Source organism: Syngnathus acus, chromosome 14 (assembly GCF_901709675.1).
Source record: "Syngnathus acus chromosome 14, fSynAcu1.2, whole genome shotgun sequence".
In the NCBI taxonomy this organism is placed as follows: domain Eukaryota; kingdom Metazoa; phylum Chordata; class Actinopteri; order Syngnathiformes; family Syngnathidae; genus Syngnathus; species Syngnathus acus.
The window spans coordinates 4,793,358-4,808,482 of NC_051099.1; the positions used below are offsets into that span (position 1 = coordinate 4,793,358).

Consider the following 15,125-nt stretch of genomic DNA (forward strand, 5'->3'; position numbering starts at 1 on the left):
GCATGTTTGAATCTTTGCATTCTTGTTTGTCTGTCTGTGTCATGCAATTGGTCACCTCCCTCCCAAAGCCAGCTCACCCACCAAACTAATGAGGACAAGTGCTACAAAAATATTTTAATATAAATAACAGCCACTACTCTTTAAAGCCAGCGAAGGTTAGCGAGGGTTTGCTCATTATTGCTCAGGGTTCGTTCAAGGTCGCAAACAGTTGCAAAGACATTCATGACACGGCTTGACCTTATTCAAGTTTTGGTTTGTGTTAGTCAGATGCGTTTTGCAGATGCAGAAAAAGAATCAGCAATGCGACTCCAATTCCAAAGACAAATTCAGTACACATTTTTTAATAACATGGCACAATTTACATAACACATGTTTAAATGAGGGGCATGCTGAAGATTCAGTCGCTTATTTTTTTTTGACAATTTTGTACATGATCTACAAAGACTTTTCAGTTTTTTTCCACCTGTACATGTTAACAGCAAAAAAAAAAAAAAAATCTCATTGAACAATCTTTTTTGCAAATATGCATTAACTAACCAACTATGGCTCCGGTGCCCATTTTTATGTTGAAGTAAAATAACACTGCACAAAATATTCACCGAATTTGAAGCGCACAACTAAACCCTTCGGTGGACTACTAAAAATAGATCTCTGCTTGATAGAAACAAAATGCTTAGCTTTTTTTGTCTTTTGATTTTGTTGATACCACAACTTAAAAAAAGCACTTGAATACACTAATCTAGTTCCAAAAGATGTACCTTTACACGCCTTCTATGAAGCAAATTTGTGTTTACAGCGATGCATTCTCCCCATAACAAGACCAATGGCGGCAGTCGAGGGAATCAAAAATTTGTGCTGCCTGTTCTTTCATACAGAAACTTCTTTAAATACAATATTGTCTCTTGGATTGTCCTGACAAAATACCAAGTGATTCTCAAAACAATAGGTCTAAAGCTTGGATCTGTATACATTAAGCAAGCACACTTTTTTTTTTTTTTTTTATGGTCAAGTTGTGGAGAGAAAACAACATCTATGTCCTTCATTGGTAAAATTGCTAAAAAGCAGTGGAGGCCAGAATTGTTGCATAGTAGAACATGGGCGGCTCTCTGGTACAATGCGAAGCGGCTGCTTCAATAAAAAAAAAAAAAAATGCAAAAGCACATTCTGAATCACATCCTAAATACGTCTCTGTGTACATTTGTCCAAAGTAAAGCTTTCAAATTACCCTTTTGCATATTTGTACCATGAGCCATACAAAGCGAGCACAGTGACTGTACATATTATCTACACACTTTGCTGTCCGTCAGTGCTAAAGTATCTGTACATTCCAAAATCTCACTTCACTTTGCTATACAATAGAAAGACTGGACACACACACACACACACAAAAGCTGGAGCAAGGTCTGGAAAAATCAAAAGTTTCTGTGATTATTGTCTTGACAAAAATCAATTTCTCACGTGGGCATGGGTCCGCCCACATAATTTATTCACAGCTATGTTACAGTCTTGCTAAGTGCTTGTTTACCGTGAGCCGGATTCAAGCTCACCGTGCCTCAATGTCCTTGTGAGGAGGTCTGTCTCTAATATCGGTGGCCAGGGGAGCAGTCCGTCTCGGCGAGCCCGGCCTGGCGCCGAGCGTGGGGATGAGTGGGGGCGGGGCGCTAAGCGAGGCTGTGGGTGGAGTTTTATTCAGAATACTGTTCTGGTGAGCAGCAGCTGCCGCGGCGGCGGCGGCCGCGGGGCTGACCCTGGAGTAGTGCATGCCCGGGAGTCCCGGGGCCATGAGGCCCTGGGCGTGGTGGGGTATGTGTCCGTCAAGGGCCGGGTGGTGCATGGCGGGGTGGATGCGGCCGTGCTCGTAGTCCTCTCTGAGGAGGCGCTCTCGTTCCTCCAAGTGAGCGCGCTCGTGCTCCCTCCTCTGTTCCAAAGCGAGAGAATGCATGTGGTCGCGATTAAAGTCGTGAGGCTCTCGCTCCCTGTAGGAACGCTCGGCCTCGTAAAGGCGCGGAGCCGTCAGCCGGTGGAGGGGATCGTTCCTGAGTAACAGATCCCGAGCCAGAGGGTCCCGTCGATGAATGTCCAATCCCCTGTAAGGGTCCCTCATGGGGTCCCAGTGGAAGGCCGGATAGGGGAAGCGTTCGGCGCCGGGGATTGGGCTTATACCCATGAAGGGCGCCACCACTCGAGTTCTCTCAAGACCGCTCATGTTGTTGATTGGATGAACGCCCGCCACGCCCATGGGCATCGGCATCGACGAGGGGGGGTGAAGGTTGGGCGTGGACGACACCAGCGGGTGCTCGCTTGGTTTCTCTGCCACTCCGTCTTGGTCCTCCTTTCGCTCTTCTTTCACTTTCACGTCGCTGTTCTTCTTGTGCTCAAAGGGAAGCTCTCCTTTCTTCTCCACAAGTTCCCTGCTCAGGCCACCGTTGGGACGTTCAAGACTGGTCTGTCTGATGTACGGCGACGCCGTGCCCCGGTTGGACACTTTGTCCTCAGATACTCTCCCGTCATGGATGGGAGGTGCGTCCTTATCGCTGTGCTGGTTGTCTTTGAGCTTGTGCTCGTCTGTGCTGCTATCTTTCCATGAGTCTGGGAGTTCCCGTTCTCTGTCTTTGGCCTTGTTGTCTTTGTCTCCAGAGGAAGGAGGCAGGTGGTTCCTGTGGTGCTCGGGAGGACGACTGTGACCCAGAAGACCGATGGGGTTGCCCGGGACCGGGGAGGGGTGGCTCGAGTGACGTTTCTCTGCAGATTCCCTAGAAACAGAAATCTTTGTATTATAACCATGTGAACTTTGCTTGTTATTGTTTATTTCTAAAAAGCACAATCAATTTTATTTTACATCATTAATATATTTTTAATTGTATTATATTATTATTATTATTTTTAATTATATTTAAAATACAGACTTTATTTTTATTATTATTTTTTTTCAGGAACCTCACCTGTCTTTGTCATCTTTACTACTGATGGAGTCGCGTTTGTCCGAGTCCCTGTCCCTCTCGTGTGAGCTGACCGAGGCGCTCCTCTCCGACTCTCCCGGTTTCAGCCAAGGTGGAGGTGTGGGGAAGGACGGCGGGGTGCGGTGCAGGCGGTTCCAGGGCTCCTGGTGGTTGCTATTGGGACCGCCACCAAAGTGCTGCTGCGAGTTGGGGCCATCTTTATGGCCGAACATCGAGTTGGCCGCTGCCAGGGATTCAACACACGGAAAAGCAGGACACAAGTTAAATGCGTATCTTGACCGTTGCGTCGCCATTTTGTCTTTCAAAATGCACTTTGAGGAAATTCATGAGGCTAAAACTCACTTAGTGCTGGATTTCCCAGTCCTCCAAACGCCGATGAACTGAGAGCTCCCAGTCCGCCGAAGGAGGGCGGCCGACTGAAAGGTTCTGAAAAAAGAGAAAACGTTAGCTTGATCAGCAAATCGTCTTATTTCATGGGCGCTCTTACCTAAGTGAGGTGCTGGGGTGAGGAAGTTTCCGGGGTGGTGGGCTGGATGGCCGAAATGACCTGCTGATGGGTGTGTTGGGCCTGAGGACAAAAATAAACATCCTGTGCTGTTTTATGCTGGATTTTCATTCCTAAATATGAAGTCAATGTTCTCTGAAGGGAGTCTCACAATCTAAAATTGCACTTTAAAAATACTTTTGGAGACAGCACTTCATAACTGATAGTCTCATTCCCAAAATTATCATTTATTCATTCTTATTTTTATAACATTCATGATGATATCTAACATGCCTCATTCTCACCTGCAGCAGAGAAGAGAGTGGCAGGCCGTGCCAGGTCATTGGGGTGATGGATGGCACCAAAGAGGCTCGGGCCGGGAGGTCGACTCAGGAACTCGGGCTTGAGGCCAAAATCCAACTTGTGAGGGTCGACCTGCATCTGCTGCTGGAAGACACCAAAAACCAACACAGAGAAACTAATGTAAAACGTGATTGGAATTCCTTTGTAGAACCTCGACAGACACTTTATCACAAATATTTGAAGACTTTTAAGTTGTATCAAAAAGGTTGGATTTACACTTTCAAATGTAGATCTATTCTATTTAGAATGATAAATAAGCACGTTGTACACCTGATTCAGCCTGATTCGGAAAGTCCAAAGAATCCTCACCTTGACTTTTTGTTGATGGTGGTATATCTGCCAGGCAGTATGAACGTGCATGGCACACCACTTTCCTGGCTTCTAAAAGGCATAAAATAGAAATATACAATCATACAACAGGACTCCTATTATGACAGAAGTATCATCATTTGTGAAATATTACAAAAGGACAAAAGTCATATCCAATATCTTAAGCCAAAAAAGTAGTTTTAATACATAATCCAAAAGCACTGCTTACTCACCCTGAGAATGGGCCGAAATGGATCCGCTAGCTACACCACAGAGGAGAGAGAAAAAGGGTTAGAACCAATGTTACATTTCCAGCTGGAAATCAATGCAGGCAATTTTTTAACAACTGTACTCATAGTGGATATTACACGCTTGGGCGTATTGTCATATTATTTTTTTTTATGTGCTTGGCTTTGAAGGTGCGGGAATTCTTCCATCCACATTTCAGACACACCCCGCCATGCGTAAGCTAGTTTTTTGTGCAACCACCAAAGAGGCGTGATTCAGTGAAGGCTGGCCAACATTTCCATAGAAATCTATTTCATGCGTTATGCCGATTGTCTATTTGCATTTTGTATTTAATCAAGACAATAAAACTAATTTAATCACAGTGCTCATGACTCAATGCATGTTTACATCGGTACAAAGGTGAGTGAGTCAGCCGTTGTTTGCAGCACTCATGTGGGCGAGTGGCCATTTTTTATGGCTTTCAAAAGTGCCTAAAATCAAATAAAAAAAATATGATTCATAATCTAAGTCACCACCCATTAGAATGACTAAGTGGTGTTCTATTTGCTCACCCTTGGGTCCTTTTGTAAGAACGTATGCGGGACAGCGCCTGGTCTCGAGGACACATCGAGAGGATTTGAGGTCTTGACGAGAGGGGGGAAAAAAAAAAAAAAATCAGTCAAAGGTCTTCTATCTTATTTTCATTTGTATTGGTAGAAGGAGTTGTTTTACCTTGGGCTGAAATGCCCCCTGCAGTGAGCTGAAGGGTCCGGTGGGAGGGATGACAGGGGGGAGGCCCGACATCGCCGGTGGGTACGAGTGAAAGAGCTGAAGATGAAAAGAGGGAGAGGAGGAGAGAGGAGGGGCCACTTAGTAAGATGCAAGAGAATGTGCAAACCTCAAAAATCAAATAGGCGTCCTTATTTTGCTACAAAAAAACATAAGACATGAAAGCAGAAGCCTGCACCCCCTTTAGATTTATTTAACTCCATCTTTTTTTTTTTATATATTCATAAAAAAAGACCTAGGCTGTCGAATGATGCAACGTGTGCAAGGCTAATGTAAACCAAGTAAGCATGTGTGCAAGGCAACTATTTTGCAGAGAAATGTGATTCATTATAATTGTTCCTGTCATAAAAAAGCGCTTTGAATAAAAGGATTGCTTTGATTTAATTTTGGTAGCTGCTAGGTGCACAACATTCTCATTTTTAATATTAATTTGGTACAGTACATTAAATTAAAATGAAATTGGACAATTATAGCAGAGTGGTGTCCTTACACTGTTTGTCCACTGAGTGAAGCTGTGACTTCATTCAAGCATCAAATCTTCTCTACAATAGTGGGCTGTATCTGTTTTAAACTTCTGCAGTCATATTGGATCTTAATCTCGGGTGAAATGCATCCATTACGAAACGGAGGTGGATGACATGAAATATAAATGCGTGCACAATGTGTCAGCACATTCTCAAGAAAAAGTGAAAACTCACACTGTGTCTGTAGAAGGGGTCAACTTTAGTTGGGTATTTGTCAAACTGCAGGAGAAAGAAAACACAACATTAAACGATATCAAGAAGCTACAAAACGGAGATGAAACTGTTGTAAAACTGTGCTAATGAATTGACCACTTCCCAACAAGATTATTATTTTTTTTATCCCCTTTTGGTGATCATGTGAAGATCTTGTAAAATCTCCTTTGGTCTCATTTTAGTAGTGGAGGGCAGGCTTGGGGTGAACATTTTCCCCAGTCTGCCACTATTAGGAGGCTTTTTATGGCCTCATTAGCTGTCAGAGGCCAAGCCTTGCTGCCTTTGAGGTATCATCAGAGCCAAGTAAACCTCTTTGGCCACTAATGAATGTCCGTGGATGTGTGCTAGCCACTCAATGCCTGTGGTCTTACCAACAGATCTTAATGTAAGTCTTATGTCAGTAATGAAAACACCCTAACGGCGCCAAGTGATGTCACAACATTCAAAATGAATTAGTAAGTATATTATGTTCTAAAGCTTGGCAGGCGGGTATGATTTAAGCAAGTTATTGGCAATTTAGCATTTTAAGATGGAAAGAACCAGCCAGAAACAACACATGATTGACTTTCTGGGTGAATAAAAGCATCATTGTGGCATGGGCAGACACATGGTCGTCATCACGGAGAGGCCGCAAAGCCACAAGTATGTACAACGTGCCGCTTAAACACACGCCAGTTTGTGTAAAATCACAACCCCAGTGGGGAAAGACTTTCAACGCCCGCTCGGACGATTTTCAACACGTGTGAAACACATTAGGAAAATGTCATTTCCACATTCAGCACACCAAACGCAACTCGGTTGTGTTCTACTTATCCTCACATTTCTGGCAGGGGTACGCACCATGGATGGTGCTGGGGTGGGCATAATGGCGTGGGGGAATGGCGTGAAGGTGTGCTGGTGCGTGTGCTGGTGGGTGTGTTGGTGCTGATGCTGGTGCTGATGCTGGTGCTGGTGGAACTCGGTGCGCAGGTAGGGCGGGGGGCCCAGCGAGGCGCCGCGGTCGGCGCTCTGGGAGGCCAAGAAACGTGTGTTGAGCTCCTGACGCAGAAGGTCTTGCTCTGCAAAAGACAAACAATCAACTTACCGTGTAAAAAAAACAAACAAAAAAACTCTAGTCTGTTTTTATGGATTTCAATTATTGCAAAGAGCAGGTTACTATTTTTGTCACCTTGGCTCTTGATTTGCTTAACAACTGAACTCAATCCGGTCTGACAGTTAATTGACCTTAATTTATAATAATTGACGTTTTAGCACAAGAATAGCTACAAAGGTCAAATAGGCTGAGGAAAGGAAACTGACTCATGAAATGATTTAAAAAGTTGTCCATAACAAAATAAGTACACCACAACCCTCACTTTAAAAAAAAAAAAAAAATTCTTAACTTCTTTCAGAATAGTAAAAGCGAAATGCGGAGGAGGAGGAGGATCAAAAGGAATTATCTAATCAACATAGCAAGTTTTTTTTTTAATTGGATTGCATGACCTTACAAAAATGTCTTACTTGAAGACGAAGAAAGCAATTTGCATTTTTTTTTTCCTTAAAAAGTAAACTAAATTAGAAACCCAAAGTTAGACCGTCTGCCAGCTGGAACTTTAAAATACTAAGATGAGATTTGATCCCCTTTAGGTCCCACAGAGAAAACTGTTGTTGTAATTGCTTTTCTACCCCTGTGGCAAAATGAAAGTAAAAAATATATATCACATATTTTCAGCTTTATAGGACTAGGGGAAAAGGTAGAAATTTTTTTTTTTTGATTTGATGCGCGCACAGTTTTTAAATTAAAATCATTTTTATCGTTTGTATAGTTTTTTTTGTTTTACCCGAGTAGGCACTCCCAGCAGCAGGATGTCCTGGTACTGGCAGGGTGCTAGACGTCAGCGGTGGTGGTGGAGGCAAAGCCGCTGGAGGAGCGAACATATTGGGGTGATGAGGGTGCGGTGAGGACTGCAATGCAGGGGGGAAGCTGTGGGGGGTGCTGTGGTTAGCCGCCAGAGGCAAAGGAAAGGTTGACGCGGTGGCGCCTGGCACAGGAGGAGGTGGGTGGTGGGGGAGGTGTGAGGAAGGAGCAGGAGGCCCTTGGGGCTTGCTCCCAGGGGTGCTACTCCTGCTGCTGCTGCTGCGGGAATAATAAAAAGGAAGAAGGTCAACCGCCGAGGCGTCTGCTAAATCCGTGTACGTCTTCACAAATGTCCTATATTTGCAAATCCATTCGCGACACCATTGCACGCAAATATATTTTCCAATGGCAAGTGTAACCAAATGAGCATCTGTCCCGGTAGTGAACATGTGCACTGGAAATAGGATGCGAGGTACTTTTTTTTTTTTTTCTCGTCTGTAAGCAAACAATGTGTAGTGTGTGGGTGTTCCCCAGAGGCAGTCACAAAGCCTCCACATGCACTAAGCCTAAAAGCTCATTTGCCATACTGGCGCTCAGTTGCAGGTGCTGCCTGCCATTATTGCCAGCGGCTACCCAAGAGGCCTTGTTGGTGCTTTGGCAGAGCAGCACGGCTGGCAATGGCTGAGGTGTTGCAGCGCTAAGCTCTGACATCCTGAGGTGGGACCAAGTTGCTTCTGAAGGTGCTAAGTCTTTAACTGAGCGGCCCTCATTAGTTTAGAAATCCTTTATACATTGCACCACTGTTCATATTATTGGTAGCCTTGTGACAATAAACTATTGAGTAAACCAGGGGTGTCAAACTCATTTTTTTAGCGGGCCGCATTGTAGTCATAGCTTCTTTCGGAGGGCCATTATGACTGTCAAGCCAAATAAATGTATGAGCACCTCGTATTATATACAGTAAAAGCTAGAAAACAAACTGACAAATAACTCGTTTTCAAATCAGACGAGTAAAAACTAGACAAATATTTAAAAAAAATATATATATTAAAACTGAAGATAATTTGCAATTCTAGTCATGACACGAATTTGATGCACAATTTGTCTTCGCGGGCCACATAAAATGATGTGGCGGGCCGTATCTGGCCCCCGGGCCTTGAGTTTGACACCTGTGGAGTAAACGATTTGGAAAAGTCAATTGCTAGCTGACTTATTGCTCTGTCAGTAAAGGAATCCAACGAAGAAAGAAAATGTGACAACCTAAACTGAGAACAGTATTTCATGTTCTGTCTTCATGACATACTTGATAAATTCTTTTAAAAGAAACAATTATGGTGATGAGGCGTAGATGATTAGTCATACCTGTGGCCGTTGAGGACGCTGTAAGCAGGAAAGGGTCGGGGGTGGCAGCGTGAGGGGGGCCGGTGAGGCCCTGCCTGGCTGGGGTGCTGCTGCTGCAGCAGCGGAGTATGGTTGCTCTGAGGCGCAGGTGGATGCGGATGACTCCCGGGTCTATGTTGAGACCGGGGTCTGGACTGCAGTTCCGGGTGATGCTGCTGGGGCCGGGGAGGGGGGGTCGGCGAGTGCTTTTGTCCCTGGGTGAGAGGCACGGCTGCGGGAGACTGAGGCCTGGGCGGAGCCTCTGAAAGTGAAAGACTGGAGGTCGAAGCCTGAGTAGAACTGATTGACTGGGACTTCCGTGAGGGAGGCGACTTCGGGAGGAAAGGTTGGGGCTGCGGTTGACGCAGGGATTGTGGGGGCAAAGGTCGACTAGGGGTGCTGGGCGAAGGAGGTCGAGAGTCCCTGCAGCTCTCCTGGCTCCTCTCTTGACTGCGCTCTAGGCCTGACACCTTGAGGAGGCCTGGGCCGTGAGGCACCTGGCTGCCATTGGTGGAGAGCGCATTGATGCCAAAATCCGGAACTGCGTCAAAAGTAGAAAACAAAACACTGTTAAGAACAAACATAAGTGATATCCTACATATAAATCACGTCAGAGAACAATAGATAATATAAGGTGTTTGTCTGTAGGGACCTCCTCCAACAGAAGGTATCGTCAGACATCAGATTTGTTTCTCCAGAGGCTCATGGGAGATGATAGTGCATACATAAGCGATAATTAGCTCTCTGAAGGCCTGAGGGAGTGCTAGTGGCAGGATTAGTAAGGGCTCCTCCCACTTTGCCCAACCTATTACAAGCCTTTAATTGACAAAGAGGTTACGATGTTCTGAGCTGAAGGTGCCGCTTGTCACAACGGGCCTACTCCCTTCATGCTGGCGCCTTCTCCACCGGGAACAGGATGTGCCAAAACAACGCCTATATAACCTCTTTCCAGTGACGTACAAATAAAGGTATTAGCTGTCCTAGGTACATGCCTCATTTGAATTTTGCAGAGGTAAATAATTATTCGCAAGTGGAAATGGTTTCCAGGTGTCAAAGGTCAAGAATGCCAGCACAAGTGGTTTTGTTGTCTCTCCCTACTTCACAATGGAAGAAGGCATTTGTTCGCTAGCCATCTGTACTCAAAGCAAAACTTCACTTGCTTCTTCACCTGCATTAACAATGGAATCTACTTAAAAATGTTGGTCAAAAGAAGAATTGGCTGGCAAACAACAAGGGGAAATCACCAATTTTCAAGTCTCCTGCTTACACCTTCTAAACCCTAGAGGTCTAGCTATGGCTTGTTTTGAAAATGTGCTAACAAACAAATTCAAAGCCGATGTCTACTCTGTCCATAATGAAGACTCCAGGGCCAGGCGGAGGAGGAAAGAACAAGAACAGCATGCGGCGTTTTCTCTCCCATAAGGGTTCATTTGTTGGTCTTCTTTATCCCTGGAAACAAATAAGATCAAGTCCCGCTTGGCTCTGTGGAGTTTCTCAATATTTCAGCGGTATTGCATTTTTAACTAGCGCACAGTTAGTTAGAGCCTTCCACGAAGCCAATGCGCGATTTCGGGAAGACAAAAGCTGAAGTTGACTGAAGAGTTTTTGGGTCATGAGCCGTGATTTTGATGAATTGGTTTCGATTCCAGTTTTATTTTACGTTATGTCATCTTTTCTGTGTCCCTTGTTCATGTCTTGCCTTATCATTAGGTTATACTTATTCTCGTCATCTATAAACCTAGCTTATCTTATTTCGTTGTCTGCACTTGATATAGTTCAGCCGCTATAAATGATTGACAAATAGGCAAGCGATCATGTTTTAAAGGCGTAACTAGAAGGACAGCAGCTGTCCTTTTGAAAAATACATTAGAAACTTGAGCCAAAAGCACTTTGCTAATGTCTGTCTTTTATGTCAGGGCGGGTGGACATGACAACTGACACTCAGCCCTGCAGACATCTTAACAAATTGATGCCTCTAAAGACCCGTGCGACATCATAAGCCTCAGTCCTCTGCTGTCAAGGCTTCTCATCTATTTCAACCTCAAAATACTTTCCCACTCTTATCCTAAAAGGAATTTGTTGTGCTATTGATTCACGACCACATTCGACCTGCAGTACATCACTGGCAGTGAATGAGTTAACAGTACCGTAATTTTCGGACTATAAGCCGCACCAGCTAAAAATCGTGAGTCAGGGTTCAAAATTTGAGAAAAAAAGTAGCGGTTTATAGTCCGAAATTTACGGTAATATGTTCCAGGTTAAAACGTAACCAACAAATAATCCTGGAACGTGTAAAGGTGGTAACTTATGTGAAGCAAATCATGTTTCAACATTTCACCATCTTCTTTGGATTGCTCAGCATGAAAACTGAAACAATGAGCAAAGGGGCCAAAACTGTTTGGTCAAGTTGAATTTATTACACCTCGCACTGTGCAAAAATGATTCATAGCCATTACTGAAGATTCCATCCTGCGTGTCTCAGTAAATTTGAACTACAATCTATCTCTGTACTCAGAGGGGTTTATGGCTTTTGGCAGGAAAAAATGAATACGTTCCAAACCCCCTGTTATGCAGAACGTTTTTTAAAAACGTTTTAGGGCTTTGTCTGGAAACCATTTAGATGGCAAACTATTTCCATATTGCGTTTGACACCATAATATGCTTGAATTGCAAGTCCTGACAGTGATTTAGACAGCAGCATATGGTCTCCGGGGTCCCTTTGGTGAGGGATTGGACTTTGTTTATTAGTTCATAATAAGGTATGAAGCTGCATTCATGGCAAAACCAAAACTCTTTCCTGCACAGATGAGGACAATAATAAAAAGGTGTTCATTTCTATCAGGTCCAAGTCATCCAAACCAATATGCATTACTGTGTGGGTTCCCACAAAAGTACTGAAAGTGGAATGAATTTGGCTGTGTACCTTTAAAATAAAGCTTTTGCATGAATACTGAATGTGCTCGAGTCAAAACACGGAAGTCTGCCAGCTGAGTGGAATACCCAAGAGTTCATATTAGTAGATGACAGCTGAGCATGTTGCTACGATTGGAAGTTGCTTTGAGACCCCTGATGGTATAATACTCCTCTCTGGAGGGCTGGGGTCTATGTCCCCCAAATGTGCACATCAACCGAAGTTGAGCCTTTACATGTCAAGTTTGGAAATGATTCATTAGGGTGCTCAAAAAGCTACGACTGTTTATATTTGCAACGCTAAACGACACACTCTCGCTTGGTGATATCAGCTCCCGGAGAAGCTAAAATCCTGTGTCGGTAACATTATCTGCAGAAGCTTTCTCGCTGATCTCATAGCCAAAGCCTCCAGGGAATCTCCAGACTATTAGCCCCTTATCCTCCCCTTCCTTATCTCAGAAGCCTTTAACAGCATTAGCTTTTCTGAGAGCGAGCAACACACTTCTCCAATGGGCTAGTCCAAATGCCCCAGAATGGGGTCCATGACATTGAGGTATGGCAATGATGGATGCTCCCCTGCTGGCCCTCCCAGACTTGCTATCATGTCAGCAGCTCTCTAATGCTAGAGCTGGGAGGCGTGTTGGATTACACAGCTTGGACATCCCGCTATGTGGAGGGTCTTTGACTCGAGATGTTTTATTAGTACTAGACTCCCAGGGGTGGCTAAGAGAGGCCAGGGAGGGGGAGGGGGGTTAATCCGAAAAAAATATTTGGGGGACAGGGGTGAAGGAGAGGGAGCAGGCCAAATATTCCGCTTGGGTGAGTCTGACATGTGCAGTCCTTCAGTGAGGATATCACAGCATGCTGCTATTGGCTCACAATAATACAAAGTGACCATTGAGCCAAATGCCAATAGGGGGCAGTGGTGTACACCAATCCTGTAAATTGATGTTTCAATATCTAAATTGCTTTTATAACAAACTTGATATCCAGGAGATATCCAATTCATGTGGATATGTTCCATATTCCAGACTAGTCCTGGCAATTGACAAAAAGCAAGTGTATATATATATATAGAGTGACATTAATTGCTTCAAAGATAGACTGGGCTACATAAAATAATAAATGTTCTGAGCTCCTCTTACAGTTTATGTCTAAGGATGCATGGAAGTAGCTGCCTTACCATAGACGATATGTTTGTCCTCTCTCTTTAAGTCGTAATGAAGTCATTTACTGTAACGGCAACACTCTTCCACCCACAGTAGCTTTGATTACATCTGATCTTCCATGATGGCTTCAAATTGCATCTGAATCCGCCAACAGCAATTGGAAAATCTGCTACTTTTGACAGATGCCTTAATGTTTGCGCCAGCAGTATCTTTATGTGCACATAAGGTTAGAGTGAGTGTCCCATTTCCAAGTCCTCCGGGTGAGCCCCTTTAGAGAAAATACGATATAGATACCCAAAGTGGGACAACTGGCTGTCTTTCAATAGACTAACGTAACCCTTAAGAGCAATAAATTTTGCGATTATTTTAGTGCGTGTCAGACACTGAAGTCTCAGGTCTCTCGTTCAAATTCTTCAATACCAAACACAGGTTCACAATCTTAACTGCTGGCAAATGCTTAGGAAACAATTTGCTCCTATTATCGCAAATCAAATAAATACACTGAAAAATTGCAGTTGAACTTAATTTTGAACCAAATAAATTTATCTGGCTCCAGATACATTTTTAAGTCAATGTATAGTCTAATTAAAAAATATATCAAATGCAAGTACCAAGTTTGGGGAGGCCACACAAAAAAATTGTGTGCTTTCTCATTGCAGTCTAACGAAGCCGCCTTTATATCCCATAGAGTCGTGGAAAGAACATTGCAGGTTCTCGATGACAAGCAAGTTGGCACAAGTGATGGGCACAACTTGTGGATGCACAAGCGGCCATGGTAATAAACCTAGCTAGCCCCCCAGTGAGAAGCGTCTGGGGAACACTTGTCAACCACAACTGAGGCATCTAACGCAGTCATACTTCAGTGTTGAAATAACAGCGGCATGTAACAAGGACCCAACTGTGACCGCTTGCAAATAGCTGGCCAATGTTGCCACGCTGGTCGGTGGACATCGATACCCAGAGATTTGGCAGCCGTGTCGCACTATTTGAATCCCAACATGTCACGTGTACCAGCTGATGACATTTTTCACAACACTGGTGAGACGCATGTGTGACCGAGATGGTCGTGGGTTAGCTTCTGACTTGCAACTTTGCCAGATTCACAGTTACCGTATTTTCCGGACTATAAGGCGCACCTAAAAGCCTAAAAATTTCTCAAAGTCCGACAGTGCGCCTTATAGTCCGGTGCGCCTTATATATGGGCCAAATTCCTAAATGTAAACTGGCCCGAAGCCTTGTGTCATGAAATCAATCATAAGTGGCCTGCCGAAGACTATAAATCATGAATCAAAAAGACTATGGATCATTATTTTGTGATTATAAAGTAATTTGTTGTGTCTGAAGTTGAAATAAAAAAGATAAAATGGAGAATGATTTCATTTGGATTAAAAATCTGACATGATGCATTAATGGTGCGCCTTATAGTCCAATCATATATAAGGACCTAAATACCTTATATAAGGACAAAGTTTTAAAATGGGCCATTCATTGAAGGTGCGCCTTATAGTCTGGAAAATACGGTAATATCTTTGACGTCTAAAACCCTCAATGGCACTGAATGAGTTAAAAACATTTTTTTTTTAATGTCATTGATTTGTGCTCCAATTCTGTCAGTTTGTCAAGATGCTAGGTTTCATATCAAGACATATCGTCAAAAGGTTTGCTGCTCTTATATGGGATGGCATGCATAGGACTCAACTGGATGCCAGTACAACTGAATCATTTCCCACCAGAAGACACGAAACGTGTTTCCTGTCAGTCACGAAGGTGTGATGACATATCTGACGTCTGTTGAACCAACAAACCTCAAACCCGAGCCCATGTGGCATTTACACGCAAACATGCATAACAATACCAGGTAATACTCTGACTGTGGTTCATGAAGTGCAGGTCTGTCATCTGCCAATGATGTTCTCCCGTGCTCCATGCAGTCAGAAGGTTGAACCACATCGACCACTT

General features: G+C 43.9%; 1 protein-coding gene across 12 annotated transcripts in view; it reads right to left on the reverse strand.

The window, feature by feature from the left end:
• Nucleotides 1-312: 312 nt before the first annotated feature.
• The window catches only part of auts2a (activator of transcription and developmental regulator AUTS2 a), a 171,638-nt gene continuing 156,825 nt past the window's right edge, over nt 313-15,125 (reverse strand). For 3 of the 12 annotated variants that reach the window (XM_037270488.1, XM_037270487.1, XM_037270497.1), the window contains 13 exons: nt 9,070-9,628; nt 7,691-7,986; nt 6,690-6,928; nt 5,832-5,876; nt 5,077-5,172; nt 4,917-4,988; nt 4,350-4,379; nt 4,117-4,188; nt 3,750-3,891; nt 3,448-3,528; nt 3,303-3,386; nt 2,943-3,195; nt 313-2,753 (listed from right to left, as the gene is read on the reverse strand). In XM_037270488.1, the coding sequence (XP_037126383.1) occupies nt 1,544-2,753; nt 2,943-3,195; nt 3,303-3,386; nt 3,448-3,528; nt 3,750-3,891; nt 4,117-4,188; nt 4,350-4,379; nt 4,917-4,988; nt 5,077-5,172; nt 5,832-5,876; nt 6,690-6,928; nt 7,691-7,986; nt 9,070-9,628 (3,179 nt within the window). In that variant the 3' untranslated portion in view covers nt 313-1,543. The remainder of the gene's footprint in view (nt 2,754-2,942; nt 3,196-3,302; nt 3,387-3,447; nt 3,529-3,749; nt 3,892-4,116; nt 4,189-4,349; nt 4,380-4,916; nt 4,989-5,076; nt 5,173-5,831; nt 5,877-6,689; nt 6,929-7,690; nt 7,987-9,069; nt 9,629-15,125) is intronic. The other 9 variants (XM_037270495.1, XM_037270494.1, XM_037270490.1 and 6 more) reach the window with 7 other exon arrangements.